General features: G+C 40.7%; 1 protein-coding gene across 1 annotated transcript in view; it reads left to right on the forward strand.

The window, feature by feature from the left end:
* Positions 1–16,936: 16,936 nt before the first annotated feature.
* LOC147572005 (uncharacterized) overlaps positions 16,937–23,800 on the forward strand; it is an 80,620-nt gene continuing 73,756 nt past the window's right edge. Inside the window, 2 exon segments of the mRNA XM_086695166.1 lie at positions 16,937–20,424; positions 21,877–22,439. Of these exon segments, the coding sequence (XP_086551292.1) occupies positions 17,551–20,424; positions 21,877–22,439 (3,437 nt within the window). The 5' untranslated portion in view covers positions 16,937–17,550.

The following is a 23,800-nucleotide window of genomic DNA, read 5'->3' on the forward strand; positions in this document are numbered from 1 at the left end:
ATAGAAGTACCATTAAAATCTTTCTGATTGAGTCCTTACCAATTTGCTGTATGATTAGAAGCATTAACATATAACATATTTGCCAAAATATGCCATGCAAAATGTAACTCCTTGTGGGTATCAGTTTATACTGACCTAAGCTTCATAATTTGCAACATAATAAAACATTTATTAAACGCAGTTTCACCTAAGGTATTATATAAAACAAAATAACAATTCATTCAATACCTCTCTTAGAAGTATTCTTTGATGAAAGTGAGTTGGGCAAGAAATATGTCTGGTTTGTTTATTCTTCTTGTGCCACAGTGATTAGCACTGTGCCCAGGGCAAAAGAGGCAGTGCTATGTTAAGTAAATAACTTCTGGAGGGATCATGATATAATCTTTGTGCTTTAAAAACGTGCTTAAGGAGCACTTGGGTGGCTCAGTTGGTTATGTGTCCAGCTCTTGGTTTCGGCTCAGGTCATGATCTCTTGATCATGTTTTGGGCTCTGTGTTGACAGCATAGCGCTTGTTTGAGAGTCCCTCCCCCACCTCACCTCCCCCACCCAATTAAATAAATAAACTTTAAAAATGTGCTTTAAAAAGATCACCTGAATCCAAACAGAATCTGTCATAATTATCTTCACCAGTATTTTTTATTTTATTTTATTTTATTTTATTTTATTTTATTTTATTTTATTTTATTTTATTTTATTTATATTTATTTTGAGAGTGAGAGAGTGTGCACACATGCGAGCACAAGCTGGGGAGAAGAGGGAGAGGGAGAATCTCCAGCAGGCTCCACACCCAGTGCCCCGTGAGGGGTAAGGGGTGGGGCGCATGCTTGATTTCACAACCACGAGATCATGACCCAAGCTGAAATCAAAAGTCTGATGCTTAACCGACTGAGCCACCCAGGTGCCCCTTCACCAGTATTTCCACTTCCTCATTATTCACTTTTACTTACATTTTTCCCTAGTTTCTTTCTTCCATATTCTGAAGCTGAAAATCTTGCATTGTAATATATTCCAAATTGAAGAGAAAAGCATTCTGGAGCTGTTTCCCATTTCAGTTCCAGTTTTTTGTTTTTGTTTTTTTAAATCAACTTGATATATATCTATTAATTTCAGAGTAATGGATTCAACTTACAGCAAATGCTCAAGATTTTCTTCTTTCAGAAAGAGAAACATTATTCAAATCATTCAATTTTTTTAAATTAAATAAAATTTTAAATTTATTTATTTATTTTGAGAGAGACAGAGACAGAGTTGGGGAGAGGCAGAGAGAGAGGGAGAGAGAGAGAATCCCAAGCAGGTTCCACACTGTCAGCACAGAGCCTGACGTGGGGCTCAAACTCACAAACCATGAGATCATGACCTGAGCTGAAATCAAGAATCAGAGGCTTAACCAATTGAGCCACCAGGCATCCCTAATTTTTTTTTAACGTTTATTCATTTTTGAGAGACAGAAACAGCACATGAGCAGGAGAGGGAACAGAGAGAGGGAGACACAGAATCTGAAGGAGGCTCCAGGCTCTGAGCTGTCAGCACAGAGCCTGATGCAGGGCTCGAAACCATGAACTGCAAGATCATAACCTGAGCCAAAGTCGAACCTTTAACCAACTGAGCCACCCAGGTGCCCCAAATCATACAACTTTTAAAATCTCACAAGTGTTGACACTGGAATTTTATTTATCAGTTGGTAGAACATGTTTGCTATAACAAATTAGGCAATTAAATTTTGCAAAGACAATGCAATAGTTTTACGTACTTATGTTGGCAGGCTTTTTCTGATGGTCAGTACCGTAGATCTTAGGTAGGAGATAATAAACTTGAGATACATTTCCAACCAACATCATTATTCTTTGGAAAGACCCAAGTGCAGGAAATCACTACCTTCCCACTGAAAGAAAATGTGTTTTATTGTCTCACTCATTTTTATTTCTTTCAAACATGGGTAATAAAACAGAATCTTGCTCAATTTTGTTATTTTTTTAAGTGGTAATTCAGAGGGCAGTTTCAGAGAGCACAGAAGGTTCTGTGGCATGTCAAGGAGCCACTGTTCACAAGAGGAATTTTTGGGCAAATACCCATAATAGTCACCCCAAAGTTCTGCAGATGTCCTTTTCCAGATGGGGTATACCTGCAAATTGTCCATTATTTACTTAGAACATAATGTACACAAATGATCTTTGACATTTCAACTCATGTTATGTTAATAGAATGTTATATTGGATGAAAAAGATAACCAAAAACAGAGATTTATTTTTTTTTTTTTAGGGAACAGAGTTGGAAAATGATTGAGAAGACTGAAAATGCCAAGTGAACATATTCTTTCATTCTTTTGGATACTATATGAAGCATTTTGTGCATTTTGAAGTACTTTGCCATTTTGAATACATCCTTAGCTCTGTCATAGTGAGAAATTACAAAGATTGGGGTACCTGGGTGGCTCAGTTGGGTGAGCATTTGACTCTTGATTTCGGTTCAGGTCATAACCTGACTTTTTGTGAGTTCAAGCCCTGCATCAGGCTCAGTGGAGAGCCTGCTTGGGACTTTTTGTCTCCCTCTCTCTGCTCCTCCTCTGCCCATGGTCTCTCTCTCTCTCTCAAAATAAATAAATAAACTTTGTAAAAAGTTTAAAGAAATTTTCAAAATAAAAGATACAGTATCTTTTTTAAGTTTATTTATTTTGAGAGAAAGAGCATGAGTGGGGGAGGGACAGAGAGTGAGAATCCCAAGCAGGTTCCTTGCCACCAATGTGGAGTCTGACATGGGGCTGGAACCAGCAAACCATGAGATCATGACCTGAGCTGAAATCATGAGTTGGACGCTTAACTGCCTGAGTCACCCAGGTGACTCTAAAGGCTATAGTATTTTTCTAAAGCCATCTAACACATGTGTTTTTAATGTTTATGTTAACTATCAGCCTATTTTCCCATTTAGTTAATTATCTTAAGGTTCTTCATAAATGTTAACAATTATTATTTACCATTTTTTCTCGTAAAACCACATTAAATTAATAAATTTCAACAATGTAAAACACATAAAAAGGGTTTTCTTTTTCACTTGGCATTACAAATGCTTACTTATTTTTAATAGTAAATATTCAGATATTAGCAATCAATCCACATGTTACACATTATCTATTCCACTAACATTGTAATGTGGAGTGATATGATAGTCGTACTTACTGATCAGGGTTACCCTCGTTGTAAGAACACCAGAAGTGTACTTAAAAGGAGGTAGCTGGCTGGCTCAGTCAGAAGAACACGTGATTCTTGATCTTGGGGTCATGGTTTTGAGGCCCACACTGGGTGCAGAAATTACTAAAAAAAATAAACTTTAAGAAAGAAAGTAAATGTACGTAAGTGGGCACACAGCTCTTCATCCTTCTAAAGGCCAAATCTGTAGCAAGACCAAAGAAAATCTTTTGGCAAAATTCAGGGGTCAAAGATGGACTTTCTTTTTTTTTTTTTTTTTTTTTTAATTTTTTTTTCAACGTTTATTTATTTTTTTTTTTTGGGGGGGGGGACAGAGAGAGACAGAGCATGAACGGGGGAGGGGCAGAGAGAGAGGGAGACGCAGAATCAGAAACAGGCTCCAGGCTCTGAGCCATCAGCCCAGAGCCTGACGCGGGGCTCAAACTCACGGACCGCGAGATCATGACCTGGCTGAAGTCGGACGCTTAACCGACTGCGCCACCCAGGCGCCCCTCAAAGATGGACTTTGAAACATCTCTAGTAGATATTCTTATTCCTTTCTTACAGATGAAGAAATTGAAGTTTAGTAGGTGTAAGCCCTAGAGTAAATTTAAGAAATTTTCCTTTATTTTGCATATATCTGATGAAATGGACAAAAATTTTAGCCTGACAAAAATCCTTTTTCCTCTATCTACTTGGGTAATAAAGGGTGAACTTCTCCATTTGCAATACTTTATGCCAAAACACTCAGGTCATTCTTTCATTCAACAAAAATGTGTCGCACATTTTTTCAAGGTTAGCCACTATCTACAGTGCTAGGAACATTGCAGTGAACAAAAATGTCCTTGCTTTCATGAAACAAGTATTTTGTTTTGCAATTTTTAAACAGCTGATAAATATACAATATATAATGAGTTGAGAAGAAAATAACATAAAACACTGGGTCAAGGGTGAGAAGAATTGTTATTTTAGATCAATGGTCACAAAATTCTCTTTGGTAAAGTGACATATGAACAGAGACATCAGTGAAACAAGGGATAACCTTTAAATCTTTAATACAGAAGTTGTCTCTCAAGGTGCAAGTGAAATATGTTCATCAAGGTTTTTTTTTCCAGCTTTACCTGTGAGTTTTATACTTTCGTATGTTTTCATATTACTAATTAGTGTCCTTTTATTTCAGCTTAAATAACTCCTCTGAGCGTTTTTATAAGGCCAGTCTACTGATGAACTCCAATTTTTTTTTTTTCATTCTTGGTTGTAAGGTTTTTTATTTATTTGTTTGCACTCTGAATATATCATGCCACTCTTTTCTGGTCTGTAAGATTTCTGCTGAAAAATCTGCTGATAGAATTTTGGGAGATCCCTTGTATGTAGCAAGTTTCTTTTATCTTGCTGTCTTTAACTTTAACCATTTAATTATAATGTATCTTAATGATTTAGATTTATTGATTTTGGTACATTGGGCTTATTGGATCTGGATGTCTGTTTCTTTCCCCAGGTTAAGAGAAGTTTTCAGCCATTATTTCTTTGAATAATCTTTCTGATCCTTTATCTCTCTCTTCTCCAAGATACCTATAATGTGTGTATTGATCAGCTTGATGGTGTTCCATAAGTTCCTTAAGCTATCTTCACTCTTCATATTATTTTCTTTTTCTTTTTTTTTCTTTTTTGCTGCTCTGATTGGATTATTTTTCCTGCCTTGTCTTTGAGTTTGCTGATCCTTTCTTTCTTTTGGTTTAGTCTGATATTGAGCCCTCTATAGAAATTTTCATTTCAGTTACTGTGTTCTTCAGCTCTATAATTTCTATTTGGTACTTTTTACACTTTCTTTTTGTTGAAATACTCACTGTTCATGCATTGTTCTCCCAACCTCAATGAGCTTCTTTACAACCATTATTGTGAACTCTCTGTTTCATTGAGGTTGGTTTCTAGAGATTTATCTTGTTCTTTTGTTTGGATCACAGTGCCCTGTTTCTTCATTTACTTGGCTGTGTTGGCTTCTGTGCACTGGATAAAACAGCTACCTCTCTCAGTCTTGATAGACAGGCCTCATATAGGAGATCAACATCATCAATCAACCTGGCCTGAGCTCCTGATCATTTCTCAAACTTGTATGATTGCCCAAACCCCCATCTTTGTTTATAGTCACTCCCTGTAGAAGAGGTGTGCCAAGACTGATCAATATCCCAATGATGAGGAAAATCCCAATATACCTGTTCAGGCTCCTGAAAGATGACTAACTGCCTACCTATTTAGTTCCCCGATGCAGGCTAATAGGAAGCCCAACCTTCAAGCAACATCTGGGAATGTCAAAGTATTATATACGCAGTCTAGCTCTCATTGGGGAGAAACTGGGAGCTGGGTGTTTTTGCCTCCTGAGTCTGTGCTGAACCAGAGGGAATAGTCACTAGGAATGCTCATGTACCCAAATAGAACCACCACTCTATTTTGTGTACTCCCAGGAGATTAATGAATATCCAGCCCCATCACCTCCCAGCATTAAGCGTTTTGGGAGCTAGAGGTAACAGTTGATATGCTAGATCAGTGTAACAAGCTGCTTTGGGGGAAAAGCTGATGGCTGTATTTTACTCTTGGAATGAGCTATTCAGAGACAGAAGGGGTGTGCCCAACAGCTCTTTCAAGCTCCCAGGAGGATTCAAATCAGCTCCACATTCAGGATGATTAGAAGCTGAAACCTCAGGCAGCAGCTGAGAAAATATGTAGCAGACACATTCCTTCCAAGAAGAAACTGAGAAATGGACATTTTTGCTGGCTCCCTCTGCTCTGAGACTGGAAAAGGTAGCTGCAAGAAATGCATGTACACCTGTTTGAAAACTGATCTTATTGTTTAATGTGGTTCTGTGAGACTTGTGAATATCAACCCCTGTTGGCTGTCAGAGCTAGGTGATTTGAAGGCTCATCTCTCAAGTAGCAGCTGACACTTGAAAAGTTGGGGTACTAGATGTTGTAGACTAGTGCCTTCAAGGGAGATGTTGGCAATTTAGTTTTATTGTTGGAGCTAACTGGAGGGAAAAGATAGGGAAAGTGCCCACCAGTAATTTGGGGCTCAAGGAATGACCCTACTTAGCACGTAGATATAGGCCAATTAGTAGCCAGGGCCTCTGGCATCAGCTGGGAAAGTATGCAGTCACACCCATTCCAGTAAAAAACCAGGAGATGGACATTTTTCCTGTGTTCCCTCTGCACTGAGCCCAAAGGGATAGCTACAGGGAGTGCTTGTGCATCTATTTAACAGCTGTTTATTTGCTATAGTCCTGTGGGGCTTGTGAATTCAGTCCTTTTGGCTCTCAGAGCTAGGTAATTTGGGGGCCCATCACTCAGGTGGTAGCCTTAAAAGTTGAGGAGCTATTATGTGGCCCAAACCCTTCACTCCTCAAGGAGAAGCTGGGGGTTGGGAATTCCCTCATGATCCTAAGGTATTTTGCTGGGGGTGTGATTTATAGAGAGTGTCTCAGCCTCACCTGCCCATTTTGATTTAGGGATTTTCTCAGCCACCCAATTTATAGGAGTCACTCAGCTAGTTTCTGGATTTCTCTAAGAAGGAATGGATCTGTGTGTAGCTGTGCATCCGTGGGATGAGAGCAAGTCAGGAACCTCTTACGTTGCCATCTTGGTGATGTCTCAGCTTATTTAGGTATGAACTGCTTTAAGAAATACTCAGTGAAAGGGATGCCAATGAAGTCAGTTGGTTATTGTGTTTGCTTTAATTTAGTTTTGTTCTGAATATTAGAGCTCTCTGGGATGAAATAGACATAAATATAAATGATATGTGATTTTTTTAGCTTTTTGAAGTCCCTAGATATTTTTAAATGAGGTATAAATAGTGACAACTCTTATTTCTTCTTCACTGTAAAGTACAATACAATCCTTTGTCACTTAATTAATGACAAAGAGATTTGAACTCTTAGTTTAAAAGAGTTTGAAATTCAAATCAACCACATTGATATAAGGGTACATAGGAATCATACTAACATAAACAGAAGTATTGAATCAGAAGCTCTTGATCTAATAAATGTCTGACATAAGCCTAAGGCAAAATGAAAATATTAGAATCTCTGCTCTTTCTCAAGGCACACACACATATATATAACCCAGACCATATCACAAGAATATTGTTAATATACTTATAATCTTCTCCTCTGTGCATCTTTTTCTTCCCTCTTATGGTCTTCAAGAGTAGTCAAGTTAGATTCTGGTCATTATTACTGCAGTGAATTAACTCATCCATTACTCTGTATTTATCTAGCAATTTTAAATTTTGAATATATATTCTGCTATAAGCAATTTTAAAAGCCTATGTCTCAGGCAAAACACACACACACACACACACACACACACACACACACACACACACACACAAAACAAAAAACCTGTATCTCAAGGCACTGTACTTATTCCTAAGGTTATACATGGAATTAAACAGAATTCCATTTTTGAGAGGCTTTATAGTTTCTAATAGATACGACAGACATTAAGACTCAGGGCACCTGGATGGCTTAGTTGATTAAGCGTCTGACTCTTGATTTCAACTCAGGTCTTGATCTCACAGCTTGTGGGATCGAGCCTTTCATTGGGCTCTGTGCTGACAGCTTGAAGCCTGCTTGGGATTCTCTGTCTCCCCCTCTCTCTGCCTCTCCCCCATTTGCATGCACAGGCTCTCTCTCTCTTTCTCAAAATAAATAAACATTTTTAAGAAAGACAAACATTAAAACTAATTGTAATAGAAATGTGATAATGCAATAACTTTTAAAAACAGAGAGATTGTATACAGCACTAGAGTAGTCTGAAGATGGGAATTTTTAATTCTCCATGGAGAACCAGGGATGGATTTCCAGAGGATTCCTAAAAATAAGATGGAGAGATTAACTGATGGAAAACATTCATTTTCAATGTGTATATATAATATTAGGTGGTTAGTACCAAATCAGGACAAACTGCTGTGACATATTAGCATATATGAATTTTGTCCTAAAGGTGTTTAGGAGACGTTTAAGCATTTTAAGCAACTAAGTATCATGTTAGCACATCATTGTCAACACAAATCTTTGTATTTGTCAACATAATCTTTGGTATTGTCAGTTTCTTTTTTTTTTATTTTAGTCTCTCTAATGGGTGTATAGTGATAATCTAATTATTGTTTCCGTTTGCATTTCTCTAGACACAGGTGTTAAGCAATTTTTCATGTGCTTATTGACAGATGTATCACTTTCTTTTGTGAAATGTCCATTTTTAAAATTTGTTTGAACTCTCCTTATTAAGTTATAAGAATCGTTTATGTATTTCAGACACAAATACCTTGTCTGCTCTACTTGTAAAAATGTTCTTCTCACTCTGGTGCCTTTTCATTTTTGCACCAATGCCATTCTTAAAGCAAATGTTTTTGATTCTGATAAAGTCTAATTTACCAATCTTTTATGGTTTATGCTTTCCGAATGCAATTTAAGGACTCTATCCATACCTCAATGTCACAGAGTATTTTCCTATGTTTCCTTCTAGAAGTTTTGTAGTTTGAGCTTTTCCATTTAGGACCATTATCCATTTGGGGTAAATTTGGTCTAAGGTAAGTTTCAATGTCCAGATCCATAAGGATATCAAACTATTCCAATTTTATTTGTTGCAAAGCCTTTCTTTTTCCAACTTAATGAGATTGGCAACTTTGTAAAAAATCAAATGGCCAAATATGTGTGGAGCTGTTTCTGGACTCCCTATTCTCTTCCATTGATTGATCTGTTCCATGAACATGATTAATTACTCCATTTCTCTAGATCTTCAATTTATTTTGAGAAGAGATTTGCAAGTTTCAGTGTAGAGATCTTAGATAGCTTTGTTAAGTTTCTTATTAGTATTATAGAATTTTTGGTGCCAATGCAGTTAAAATTGGTTTTATAACTTCATTTTTCATTTTTGTATTATTAAATAAAAATACAATTGATTTTTTTACTATTGACCTTGTATCTTCAAGTTTCATAAATTAACATTAGTTATAGTAGTTTCTTTATAGATGTTTTGGAATTTATAGATGTTTTGGAATTTCCTAGGTAAAAATTATCTGAAATTAAATTATACCTCTAGTTTTCCCTTTCCAACCTGTATACCTTCTGTTTGTTTGAGTTATTATAATGGCAAAGATCTCCAGATCTATGTTTAAAGGATGTTTGAAAGGAATCATCCTTGTCCTGTAATTGATCTTTCATTCTGAAGAAATTCTCTTAGCATTTATTATAGAGAAGGTCATATGATAGCAAATTTTCTTCATTTTTATTTATCTAAATATGTTTTTAAAAATTTTACTTTATTCCTTAAAGATAACATTTGTTATTTGTAGAACTCTTTTTTTATTTTTCCAAGCTCTTTAAAAATGTGCCATTACCTTCTTAATGGTTTCTGATGAAAAATATGTGAACTTTCAAATCATCATTTCTGTATTACATACTGTGCCATTATTATTATTTTTTTTTTACTACTTCAAAGACTTTTTCTTTATGTCTGGTATTCAGTGACTTGATTATGCAGTATCTATATGTGATTTTATTTGAATTATGCTTTAGGTTTACTGAATTTTTTGAATTATATCATGTTTTAGGTTTGCTGAATTTAGGTTTGCTTAAATTTGTGTAGTTAGTCTTTCATAAGATATGGAGAGTTTTCAAACATTATTTCTCCAATCATTTCTCATGCCCTATTCTCTTTCTCATCTCCATTGTAAAATTACTATGTTTTCCCATGGTAATTAATAATAATCCTATAGAAATATACTTTGAGACTATGTAAATGACTTGTGTGTCCTCAGACTTTCACCTATTAATTTCAGCGTCTCTTAATGATTCTTGCTTACAATAGGTATTACTGAAATATTTGCCAAATGGTATCACCCAAATGGTGATTTTTTTTCCCTTTATTTTTCTACATTTATTAATTGGTCTTTTACTGTGAACAAATTTCCTGTTCTTCCAGTTATTTATTTTTTAGTTACTTATGTATCAACATATGTTCATGGATATTTATTTTACTCTGTGTGCTTTTATCTATTGCTACCTCATATGTGGCCATTGGGAACTACTTCTAACTGGTTCCTGGATCATTTTGTCATGTTACTACCATTTATTTATTTATTTATTTAACCTCTTCCTTTGTTTAGGCACTATAAGACAGTTAAGATTCATCTTGTTCTTTGTTTTCCCCAACACTGAAATCAGCTATTCATGTGATGATTAAAAGTTTGGGAGAGAATTAATTTATTCTGAAACAATAAATTGTGAAATAAGTATTAAGTGGTAAAAATTATAAATGCCTAACCTGTTTCAGTCTCTCAAGGAATCTTTTGTTCTTTCCCATCCATAAAATAATATCTGACTTGTTTACTTTCTACTGCGATCTAACCATTTTTATAAACACCAAAATTCACATTTATTCTATTTTATCCAACATAATTACTATATCCAAGAGAATCTGAGAGTTTCCAAAATGCTTATATGCCATTTAACTCCCTCTCACAGAAGTCAAGTAAAAAAATAAATTTCAATTTGATGAACAAGTAGTTTGTTAATCTCCTTGGACCAAGGCAAAGAAGTCATTTTGGGTTGTAATTTCTCCAGAGAAAATAGGAATTCCATAGAGAAAATGTGTTCAATGACTTCTTAGTAATGTGCTACCACATGCTGCTAAAAAATCAGATTTCTGTGAAATGTAAAAAGTTTCCTCACAACACACAGTACCAACACTGAATGACAGACTAAAATCTATAGCAGACATTAAACAGTTTTAAACTTGATAAGAGTCTATTCAAGTAGAGAAATATAAATTACTTCACTCCTACATTCCTTTAGAAAATATTTACTATAGAGATACTTTTTACAAAGTTTTAAAAAGGATGTAAGCTCATTCAGACTTCACTAAATTTTGGAGAAAAGGTTACTTAAAACAATTGTGTCTGCAAAGTAGCTAGACATTCCTACTTTTTCAAGATTCTCTAAATGTACTACTTTACTTTTTGTTGACTAATAAATTTCAAATACAGTGATTTGCTAAGTGCTGATTTTATGTAAAATTATTTTTTAAATATCATATGGCAGCTGCAATAAAATTTATTTTTTACCCCTAACTTTGATCATCCATTGACAATGTGTTTTGTGTACATTTGCCACAATTTTCTCTCATGTGTTCATTAGCATCAAGAATATAGTAATATATAACATAAAAGTAAAAATTGATAATAACATACATGCTCAGAATCCAGAATTTAAAAGGAATCTGAAGAGCCTGAAAAACAGTCACTATAGTGCAATAAAAGTGGGTGTGCAGATATCTTATGTTGAATTTTCATGGTACTCTGTATATTGACCTTATTCAGAGTGCATCTCCCATAGGTAGATGCATAGTGACATGGGGCTCAAGAAAATTAGCGAAGGAAACAAAAATGTATTAATCATTTGTTCCTTCAGTAGGCCACATTTACTAAGTGATAAGCACTCATATTTATTATGGATATATTGATGGCCAGACCAGTGAGGGAAACAGACCTTGTAAAAGCAATTAAAGTAGCAAATATAAAGATATGCATATGGTACCTCTCATAATTCAGTAAATGAAGGATTTAAGGAGGCGTGCTGTTAGGAGGCTAATTATAAGAGTTGATACCTGGGTTAACTAGTTATTATGTTCTAGACACTAATATATGTGATGTGATAATAGATAAACATGGAAAAGAGACTCAACATCATTAGTCATTAGAAAAATGCAAATTAAAACTGCAATGATGTACAACTATTAGAATAAATATATTTTAAAAGCCTGACCATAACAATTTGTCAATGATGGGGGGAACTAGTACTCTATACACTGCTGGTGAAAATGTAACATAGTACAACCACTTTTAAAAACAGGCAATATTTTAAAAAAATTAATCATACAGCTTCTATATAACCCATACATTTTACTCATTGGCATTTACCCAAGAGAAATGAAAGTATATTTTCTTTTTTAAAAAAAACTTTTAATATAAATTTATTTTTGAGATAGAGGGAAAGAGACAGATGGTGAGCAAGGGAGGAGCAGAGAGAGGGAGACACAGAATCCAAAGCAGGCTCTAGGCTCTGAGCTGTCAGTGTAGACCCCAATGCAGGGCTCAAACTCACAAACTACAAGGTCATGACTTGAGCCAAAGTTGGAAGCTTAACTGACTGAGACACCCAGGTGCCCCTGAAACTATATTTTCATACAAAGACCTACACATGAATATTTTAGCAGACTTATTTGTAATGGCCCAAAAACTGGAGAGAAAAATCTATCCATCAGATGATGAGATACAATTTCATTGTATGGATATATCATAATGTATCCATAATGTATCCATTATGATATATCCATACAATGAAATTCGACTCAACAATACAATGAACTATGGATAAATGAAATAAAATGAATAATTCTAAAGATAATGTTGTGGATTAAGAAAAGACAAACAAAAAAAAAAAATGAGTACATTTGTATGACTCCAGTCATAGAAAACTGTAGAAGTGCAAACTAACCTATTGTGACAGAAAGTTGATCAGTTGTTTCAAGAAAGATCAGGAGGTAGAGAAAGGGATAGAATAATCAAGAGGTACAAAGAATCTTATGGAAGAGATGAATGTGTTCATTATCTTGATGGTGGTGATGTTTTCCTGGGTGAATACATTTGTCACAAGTTATTGAATTGTATAATGTAAACATATGAAGGTTTCTGTATGCTAATTATATCTGTATAAGTATGATGACAAAAATAAAACTAGAATCCTTCCTCTCTCTCACTTTGTTCTTAACACAGTCCTGGCTCACAGAATTTTTTTTTTCTTTACAGAAATCCTCATTTTATCAAAGTTACATTAAGTAATCACTATTTCATAATACAACTTCATAAGACAATAGAATAACAATTACTATCATTTGGGGAGGAATAAATGAGACTACGAAAGGTGGAAAAAATAAAAGAAAAGTTTGTATTAAGATTGGGATTTGAGTAGAAAAAGAACTAAAAATGAATTCTGTTATTTCAGAAATTGTGCTTTTGGTTTTGCACAATCCTGGGAGGAAAAGATGGAAAAAAGTCACCAAGGGAAGAGTCCTGAAGGTGACAAAAATTAATTGTTCATCATTAAATCCATTAATTTTATCCCCTCTATAAAATGAGATTAAATCTTGATACTCTCAAAGTTATTATTTTTGTCTTACTCTAAAACCATGTAACCTGTAGCTCTTGAATAGAATTGGTAAATTCTATTCTATTGAATAGAATTGGTAGAAGTTGAAAAATAATTCCATAGCCCTCTAACATAAACACTGCATTTATGTCCCACCAATTAAATTGCATACCTTTATGAACACCATGTTGAAGAAAAACAACATATCTGCTGATTATAATGAATAAGTTTCTCTTAAAAGTATCCTACTAAAAATAAAATGTGCATTGTAAAAGAATGATAAATTTCAATTGCTCTAAATTGTGAACAGAAAATCTGTCATTGAGTATAAGACTCTTAATTCATCAACTCAAGTTGGTCATATTAAATATGTATTCACATCTGTAAAAGGAAAATCATTTCAATTTTTGTTAAGTATCATAAACATAAAACATTCATTGTAATATCTTGAAGCAGATCACTATTTATATTTATAATTTCCAGAGTATTGCTGTTAAGTGAAATGAAATATGAGTTTTGTATACCGAAAAGAACACATTGAAAAAGTTGTGTCTTTGTTTTTTCCACTAGGAATTATATTGTAAACAAAGAACAGTGTTATGAAATCATGTGTGAAAAAGAAACAGGAATCAAAGTGATAGAAAAGTCTCTAAAGTTTATCTTTTAGCTATAGAAACAGTATTAGAATGATCATTTTAATAATTTTATGTGAAATCATTTTGAAATACAGGTTTTTGCCACTATGTGAAAGTAGTGTTTCTATGAAACAGGTCATACACCAAAATCACATAAAATAAAGAAGCAATATGATTTCAAAAAAGTGATAATCCTCTTTGGATTTCTTTTGATTAGTGAAAATAGGTACTAATGTAGGTGTTTTGTAAAAGCTAAGTGGAGTAACAAACTTTTCAGATACAGGGGGAAACCCGTACCAAAGTTCAACTTAGAAAAGTATTCATTACTATTATTTTAAAAAAGAAAAAAAATCTCCAGAATTAGACTGCATTAACCATCTAAGAAGTATTCATTGCATGCAGGCTGTGCACAGATTACACTTTGAAGAAATTTGTAAGAATTAAATGCCAGACTGTTCAACTACTTCCAAAAATCAATGTGAAAGGGGGTCAAAGACAAGCACAGCAATTCTTGTGCATGGATGGACAATTATAAGCTAAAGGAAATGTTTAAATGTTTCACTTCCCTTAGGGAAATCTCTGCCTCAGAATTCTCACCACCTTTAAAAGAAAACCATTTCCTTTGAAAGAGAACACTTTCAAAGACTTTCCAGACTGTGAACTGGCATCGGAAGAAACAAGCTTCATTCTACGGCTATTTACATAACACTTACTGCATAATAGGAAAATAAACATGGTAAAGCGTGAGGAGGGAAAGGAAGTGAAAGATAAGGATGAGACAATGCAGCAAGAAAAAACAAAATGGTATGCAAAAAATAATTCAGGCTTGTGAAGAAAGATTATCTCTTGCTTCAGACAAACGTTTTTGAAATGTAAATGATTCCATAACGAGTACTTTATTTTACAATATACAACTCCCAGTTATTCCACAGATAATTATACATTTCATAGATAAACCAGTCCTTAAGGTTTTTGTATCAACTGACAAAATGATCAGAAGAATAAATAAAACATTTCCTATAAACTTTGCCAAATCTAGTTAGAACAATCTTTCCCAAGAAGTGACTAAATTAATCAATTTACCTATAATGCCTAGACATAAATTGTTACCATTCAGCTGTCAATAATGTAGTCATTTTAGAGCTTCTTGGAATGTTTATCAAAAGTTAGGGGAAGAGTAGAAGAGAAACTCAAATTAGCCGATTTTATTTTATTTAGCTGCTCTGGCTAAAATGGTTTAGAAGATGGAGGAAAAGCATGGATTAAAATTGCACTTTCCGGGCTATTTCATCCAGGACCAGGAGGAGGTTGGACAAAGAGAAAACAGACTTTCAGGGAAGATAGCAGAGTAGGAGGATCCTAAATTCAGCTTTTCCCATGGGTACACCTAGACAACATCCATATCAGTGTAAATAACAACAACAACAACCACAAAATAACCAAAAATTGGTAGAAGAGTCTCTGCACAGTCAAATGTAGAGGAGACCACATTAAAGAGAGTATGATGGGGGCGCCTGGGTGGCGCAGTCGGTTAAGCGTCCGACTTCAGCCAGGTCACGATCTCGCGGTCCGTGAGTTCGAGCCCCGCGTCGGGCTCTGGGCTGATGGCTCAGAGCCTGGAGCCTGTTTCCGATTCTGTGTCTCCCTCTCTCTCTGCCCCTCCCCCGTTCATGCTCTGTCTCTCTCTGTCCCAAAAAAATAAATAAACGTTAAAAAAAAAAAAAAAAAAAAAAAAAAAAAAGAGAGTATGATGGGTGAAGACAGGGTTGGGCACCAAACTGACCCATGGTACAATCTGTGGGAGGAAGGGATTTCATGGGCACAGAGTGGAGATGAGTAGACCATACCAGGATTCCCAGGCCCAAGGGACCCATGAGTGGAAGAACAATAATATCCATAGCATTTGGCTTTGAAAACCAAAAGGGCCTAATTCTCAAGTTCTTGCAATCAGCAGGGCTTAACACATGGAATTTTAAAAATCAGGGGCTTGGCTCTGGTGGAGCTAGAGAGTGATAGGTAAGTGAGTCCCTGCCCTTAAAAAGAAAGCACAAGAAACAGCCCTGCTGAAATACAGCATAGAAGCAACAGTTTGGAAAAACACTTGCGGTATACAGGAGGGGGATTTTTTTTTTTTTTTTTTTTTTTTTTTTTTTTTTTTTTTTACTAATCATAGAGGGTGCACTGGAGGGGCAGAAATCTTTGGGAGATGTCTCCAAGAACTAAATTGCTGGTGGGTGCCACTTCTCTCCCCTGCCTCCAGGCCTAGATACAGAGAAACCTGCAGGATCAAGTGCAGCATGAACATTCTCTACCTAACTTGCTAACAGCGCACCCTGCCCCCACTCTTCTGTGGACTCACCCCCTTCAACTGGCCCTTTGCAGGAGTTCATCTAAAGCAGTGCCACAGCATGGAATTGTGTAAGCAGTGTCCACGGGAGCCAGCACCACTTCAAAGTGACTCCTGTCCTAGAAAGATAGGAAGATAATCACACACACCAGTTCAACTGTGGACCTAGCAATGGGCTGGGGACAGACATCTGGTCTGACTGCAGCTCACTCACCAATGAAAGCCTCCCAGGGGACAATACAGGGAGAGTACCCTGCAGTTCTGTGCAACCACACCTCTGGCAAATACCTGGTCAGAACCAATTCAAGCTCAAGACGTGCCCATCAACAACACAGGGACCAAATCCTGCCGACAACAGGCAAGGAGAGCCATTGCAGAGGCCTGGACTGAAGGCAAACATGGCTCAACCACGACAGCAGGACACACACAACACACATAGGAGCCACATTCTAATGAATAAGGGACATTGTACTACAGGGCACCGCGGGACTGAAAGGGCGGGCCTACGCCAGCCGACTCCATCTTGTTCTGTGTCCTTCACCTTGACCACACCTCCTCCCCTTGAGTAACCCCCCCCTCACCTGCCTAACAGGACTCGGACCCTTCCCCAGGACCCTTCCCCAGCCAATCGGCTGAGGCCATAGCCATTACCTCACCAACTGCCCCAGGCCCCAATAAAACCTTTGTCCTTTTGAAACTCGCTCTCTTTCCCTGGTATCTCACCGCTGCGTCGGTGCAGGTAGGGGATTGAGCTCGAGCTAGCTCGAATAAAGGCTCTTTGCTTTTGCATCGGACTCGGCTCCCTAGTGGTCTTTGGGGATCACGAATTCTGGGCATAACATTTGGGGGCTCGGCCCGGGATCCCCAAGAACCCCGAGGGACCCCCGACCCGGAGAGCCTGACTGGCCACGGTTAGTGTCTGTTCTGTCTTTTCTGTGTGAGCTCATTTCTGGAATTCTGGTAGTGCCCGACGCGGTCTAAGTGGACGCACTGGAGGACCACGGGCCGGGAGTTTCGGAAGACGTTCCGATTCTCCCTTCTGGAGGGACGTGGAATCCCCTCAAAGGTCTGAGACGAGGCGGGTCGCTCCCGCTGGTCGGCGTGAGGCCGTCGTCTTTGGAGGGACGTGGAATCCCCTCATCGGTTTTGGAGGGACGTGGAATCCCCTCATCGGTTTTGGAGGGACATGGAATCCCCTCAAAGGTCTAAGCTAGCTTGCAGTTTTGCTTCCATGGAGTTGGAAGACTTTCTAGGGGCCCTCTGTTTGTCTGTTTTTGTGTTTCTCTGTTTTGTTCTGTGGACTTACTGGACGGACGTTATGGGACAGACTCAGACTACTCCTCTAAGTATTATGATTGATCACTTTAAGGATGTGAGGGGAAGAGCTAACAACCTCAGTGTGGAAGTCCGAAAGGGTCGGATGCAGTTTTTTTGTTCTAGCGAGTGGCCAACTTTCAATGTCGGATGGCCACCAGAGGGGACCTTCGACCTCCCTACCATCCACCGAGTCAGGAGTATCATCTCTCAGCCTAAGGCGGGCCATCTTGATCAGCTCCCTTACATTATCACTTGGCAGGACCTTGTAGAAGACCCACCCTCTTGGCTTAAGCCCTTCCTAACCCTGCTCCCTCCGGAGCCAAAACCCATTCTTGCTTTGCAGGAGACAGAGAAGAGGAAAAGTCTTACCCAGCCTTCAGCACCCCTCTACCCTGTCCTACAGGGGGGTGCTGAAGAAGAATTAATTTTTCCTCCCCCGTATAACCCCTCTAGGATGCCGGAAGAACACCATCCTCCCCCTCCGGGGGAGGCAGACGCTGTTCCGAGAGCGGGAGGCGGAAACGCTCCAGGGGGAAGCCCGCCCTTTACCAGACAAAGGGCTCAGAGGGGGCAATCCACCTCCGCCGCAGACTCCACTATTCTGCCCCTGCGAGCCACCGGACCCCCAGACGCGGAGGGGAATCAGCCCCATCACTATTGGCCTTTCGCCACTAGTGACCTCTACAATTGGAAAGCTCAGAATCCTAAGTTTTCCGAGAAACCGGCAGGGCTTATTGATTTATTAGACTCTGTTCTTTTTACCCATCAGCCCACGTGGGATGATTGCCAGCAGCTTTTGCAGGTCCTGTTCACGACTGAAGAAAGAGAAAGAATCCTCAGTGGGGCCCGAAAACTAGTTCCAGGCGCAGACGGAAATCCCACCACCAACCAGGCTCAGATAGATGCCTCCTTCCCCTTAACTCGGCCCCAGTGGGATTTCAACACGGCAGAAGGTAAGGAGAGGCTCCGGGTCTACCGCCAGACTCTAATGGGGGGTCTCCGAATGGCTGCTAGAAAGCCAACCAATTTGGCCAAGGTAGGAAATGTACAACAGGGAAAAGATGAATCTCCAGCTGCCTTTTTAGAACGGATCATGGAGGCATTCCGTACCTACACCCCCATGGATCCAGAGGCTCCGGAAAGCAAGGCAGCTGTTCTCATGGCCTTTGTAAACCAATCGGCCATAGACATTAGGAGAAAATTACAGAAAATAGATAGACTAGGAGAAAAAAGTCTGCAGGACTTACTGGTGGTAGCCGAAAAGGTATATAATAACCGGGAGCCTCCTGAGGACAAGCAGGTTCGCGCCATGGCGGCTGCCAGCAGTAAGCAGACTCGAGACCTGGCCAGAATACTACTAGCTACCACTGCTGACTTCCCCGAGGAACGAGACCGCCGTCTCCGGCAGCTGGCAGACGACACAAGAAAAGGTAAAAGTACCAAGGGGGGGAAGCAGAGGCTGCAGAAGGATCAGTGCGCATACTGCAAGGAGATAGGGCATTGGGCCCGAGATTGTCCAAAAAGAGCTGGCGGGAAGGGAAGCAAGACTGATCGAGTAAAAGTCCTAGAGCTGGATGAACTAAGTGATTAGGGGAGTCAGGGTTCGGACCCTCTCCCCGAACCCAGGGTAACTCTTAAAGTGGAGGGGACCCCTATTGACTTCCTTGTCGACACCGGAGCACAACATTCAGTCCTCCGCACCCCACAAGGAAAACTAGCCAACAAAAAGTCCTGGGTACAAGGGGCAACTGGTATGAGCCAGTATTCATGGACTACCCGAAGAACAGTAGATTTGGGAACGGGCCGGGTATCCCACTCCTTTATGGTAATACCAGAATGCCCCTACCCGCTGTTAGGACGGGACTTACTGACCAAGATTGGAGCTCAGATAACTTTCAGACAAGGGGGGCCTCAGGTCACCGATGGCAAGGGCCACCCCATCCAGGTCCTGACCATGAAACTGGAGGATGAATACCTCCTCCACCAGGAGGCGCTCCCGAGAGAGGATAATATAGACAGATGGCTACGAGAATTCCCCTCGGTTTGGGCAGAGACAGGGGGGATGGGACTAGCCGCTCACAGGACCCCAGTCCTGGTAGAGCTCAAGCCAGGAGAGAGTCCGGTAAGGATCAAACAATACCCCATGTCTCAGGAGGCCTGGAAGGGGATCCAGCCACACATCCGGAGACTACGAAGCCTAGGGGTACTAGTTCCTTGCCAGTCTGCCTGGAACACCCCCTTACTGCCGGTCAAAAAGCCTCACACAAATGACTACCGACCGGTACAAGACCTCCGGGAAGTAAATAAGAGGGTCGCGGACATACACCCAACTGTTCCCAACCCATATACTCTCTTGAGCTCCTTAGCGCCCTCTAGGGTCTGGTATACTGTACTAGATTTAAAGGACGCCTTCTTCAGTCTGCCGCTGGCACCCCAGAGCCAACCCTTCTTCGCCTTCGAGTGGCATGATCCGGAGGAGGGCTCCAGTGGGCAACTCACCTGGACACGGCTACCTCAGGGATTCAAAAATTCACCCACCATCTTCGACGAGGCGCTACACGAAGACCTGGGTGAGTACAGAAGGGAGCACCCTGGCCTCACCCTTCTACAGTATGTAGATGACATCCTGATTGCTGCGGACACGGCCAAAGACTGTGAGCGAGGGACCCAGGACCTGCTGGCTACCCTGGGGGCCTTAGGATACCGGGCATCCGCGAAGAAGGCTCAGATATGCAGGAAGAGGGTAAGTTACCTGGGATATATCCTGGAGGGCGGACAGCGGCGGTTATCAGAAGCCAGAAAAGAAACTGTCCTAAGGATCCCTACTCCCACCTCCCGAAGAGAAGTGAGGGAATTCCTAGGATCAGCCGGCTACTGCCGCCTCTGGGTTCCAGGTTTTGCTGAGATCGCCAGGCCCCTATATGAAGCTACCAAAGAGGGGAAAACATTTAAATGGGCTGAAAAAGAAGAAACTGCCTTTAATCAGTTAAAAAAGGCCCTCCTAAGTGCCCCAGCCCTGGGCCTACCAGACATTACAAAGCCCTTCCACCTCTTTGTAGACGAACATAAGGGAATAGCAAAAGGGGTTCTAACTCAAGCCTTAGGCCCCTGGAACCGTCCAGTGGCTTACCTGTCTAAGAAACTAGACCCAGTGGCTGCCGGCTGGCCGCCATGCCTAAGAATTATTGCGGCGACAGCACTCCTAGTCAAGGATGCAGACAAGCTGACCCTAGGACAGGAGATCTGGATCACGACCCCACACGCCATTGAAGGGGTCCTGAAACAGCCTCCGGATAGATGGATGAGCAATACACGTATGACTCATTACCAGAGCCTCCTACTCAACCCTCCACGAGTGCGGTTCCACCCCAGTGCAGCCCTCAATCCTGCAACCCTGCTGCCCGACCCTGACCTAGGTGCTCCATTACATGACTGTGCGGGAATCCTGGAACAAGTACATGGATTCCGGACAGACCTGACCGACCGGCCCCTCCCCGATGCTGAGGCTACTTGGTTCACTGATGGCAGCAGCTTTGTGCGAGACGGACACAGGTATGCGGGTGCAGCGGTGGTCACCGAAACGGACACCGTATGGGCGGAGGCTCTACCCTCTGGAACGTCAGCCCAGCGAGCAGAGCTCATAGCCCTCACCAAGGCGCTGATGCTGGGAGCTGGAAAACGGCTTAACATCTACACAGACAGCCGTTATGCATTTGCCACAGCTCATATTCATGGGGCAATTTATCAGGAGAGGGGGTTACTGACGGCAGAAGGACGGACTATAAAAAATAAGCAGGAGATACTTAACCTGCTTACAGCCTTATGGCTTCCTGCCAAGCTAGCCATTATCCACTGCCAAGGGCACCAAAAAGCTGATAACCCAGTAGCTAGAGGTAATCGAAAGGCTGACCAGGCAGCCAAGGCAGTAGCCCTTACTCCAGTCCCCACCATGACCATACAACTACCAGACCCGGGAGACCCAGTTTTACCAGACCAGCCCAAATACTCCCAGGAGGAGTTACAGCGGATCAAGAAACTCCCTATGGCCCAGGAGATAAAGGGATGGTGGTATACACATAACAAGGAGCTCGTGTTGCCAGACCAGCTCGGAGTCTCAATATTAGAGCACATTCATCGGTCTACTCACATGGGGGCCCGAAAATTAAAAGACTTAATCCGACATGCCGGAATTAAGATTCACCAACAGGACACCAAAATAGAGCAAGTTGTATCTGCCTGCAAGACCTGCCAACTCACCAACGCGAGGGCCACATCAAATAAAAAAGGAACCAGGCTCAGAGGCACCAGACCGGGAGCCCAATGGGAAGTCGACTTCACTGAAGTCAAACCAGGAAAGTATGGTTTTAAATATCTTTTAGTATTTACAGACACCTTCTCTGGCTGGGTGGAGGCATACCCAACCAAGCATGAAACGGCTCAGACGGTGGCTAAGAAGCTACTAGAAGACATCTTACCCAGGTATGGTTTTCCTGCCATGGTAGGATCAGACAATGGACCAGCTTTTATCTCGCAGGTAACACAGGCAGTAGCCAAGGCGGTGGGGGCAAACTGGAAATTACATTGTGCTTATAGGCCTCAGAGCTCAGGACAGGTAGAAAGAATGAATAGAACCCTAAAAGAGACCCTTACCAAATTAACCATGGAGACTGGCAGGGACTGGGTGACTCTCTTACCATACGCCCTTTACCGGGCTAGAAACACTCCTTACACTCTGGGTTTTACTCCCTACGAGATTATGTTTGGCAGGCCACCCCCTGTTATTCCCAGCCTTCGAGCTGAACTTATTGCTGAATTTAAAGATCAAGAACTTTTTCTTTCCTTGAGCGGGCTCCAGAGGGCGCACGAAGACATTTGGCCGCGTCTCCGTGCCATCTACGAGGCTGGCCCGATCCCGACACCTCATCAATACAGGCCAGGAGACTGGGTCTACGTCAAGAGGCACCACCGAGAGACTCTCGAGCCGCGCTGGAAGGGACCCTACATCGTGGTGTTGACAACCCCCACTGCTCTCAAGGTAGACGGCATCGCGACCTGGGTCCATCACACCCACGCTCAGCCAGCGGACCCCTCCTCGATCCGGAAGGACGTTGTCACGCGATGGGCCATCAGTCGGGACCAACACAACCCGCTCAAGCTCAAGCTACAGCGCATTTGACCTACCTAATATTGGTAACTCTGTTAACTGCTTGTCATTGCTCATGCTCCGGGAGTCCCCACGCCCCCCAAAACATCACCTGGCAGATCATAGACACCAGCTTGGGGACAATACTTAATCAGACGTCCCAGAGCCACCCCAGGGACACTTGGTTCCCAGAACTTTGCATAAACCTCCAAACTCTGTTCCCCTTGTCACCATAAATGCAGCCGGTCCCATGATTGGGTCCCTAAGCTACATGACAAGGGGGGAATGAAAGGGCGGGCCTACGCCAGCCGACTCCATCTTGTTCTGTGTCCTTCACCTTGACCACACCTCCTCCCCTTGAGTAACCCCCCCCCTCACCTGCCTAACAGGACTCGGACCCTTCCCCAGGACCCTTCCCCAGCCAATCGGCTGAGGCCATAGCCATTACCTCACCAACTGCCCCAGGCCCCAATAAAACCTTTGTCCTTTTGAAACTCGCTCTCTTTCCCTGGTATCTCACTGCTGCATCGGTGCAGGTAGGGGATTGAGCTCGAGCTAGCTCGAATAAAGGCTCTTTGCTTTTGCATCGGACTCGGCTCCCTAGTGGTCTTTGGGGATCACGAATTCTGGGCATAACAGGGACCTCTTCTTTATTAGGCTACTACATGCAAGAGCAGGATATATAAGCTACTTTTCTAACACATAAAAACAGATACAGTTCAACAAAATGAGAAGAGGAATATGTCCCAAATGAAAGAACAGGACAAAATCACAGTAAGAGAGCTAAATGAAGTGGAGATAAGTATACATGATAGAGGATTAAAAGTAATGGTCATAAAGATACTCAGTAGACTAGAGAAAAGTATGGAGGACCTCTGTGAGAGACTCAACAAAGAGAAAGCATAAAAAAGAACCACTCAGAAATGAGGAACTCAATAACTGAAATTTAAAATACACTGTATGGAATAAATGGTAG

The sequence above is a fragment of the Puma concolor genome, chromosome F2 (assembly GCF_028749965.1).
Source record: "Puma concolor isolate L17-30 chromosome F2, mPumCon1.1.hap2, whole genome shotgun sequence".
NCBI classification, from domain to species: Eukaryota; Metazoa; Chordata; class Mammalia; order Carnivora; family Felidae; genus Puma; species Puma concolor.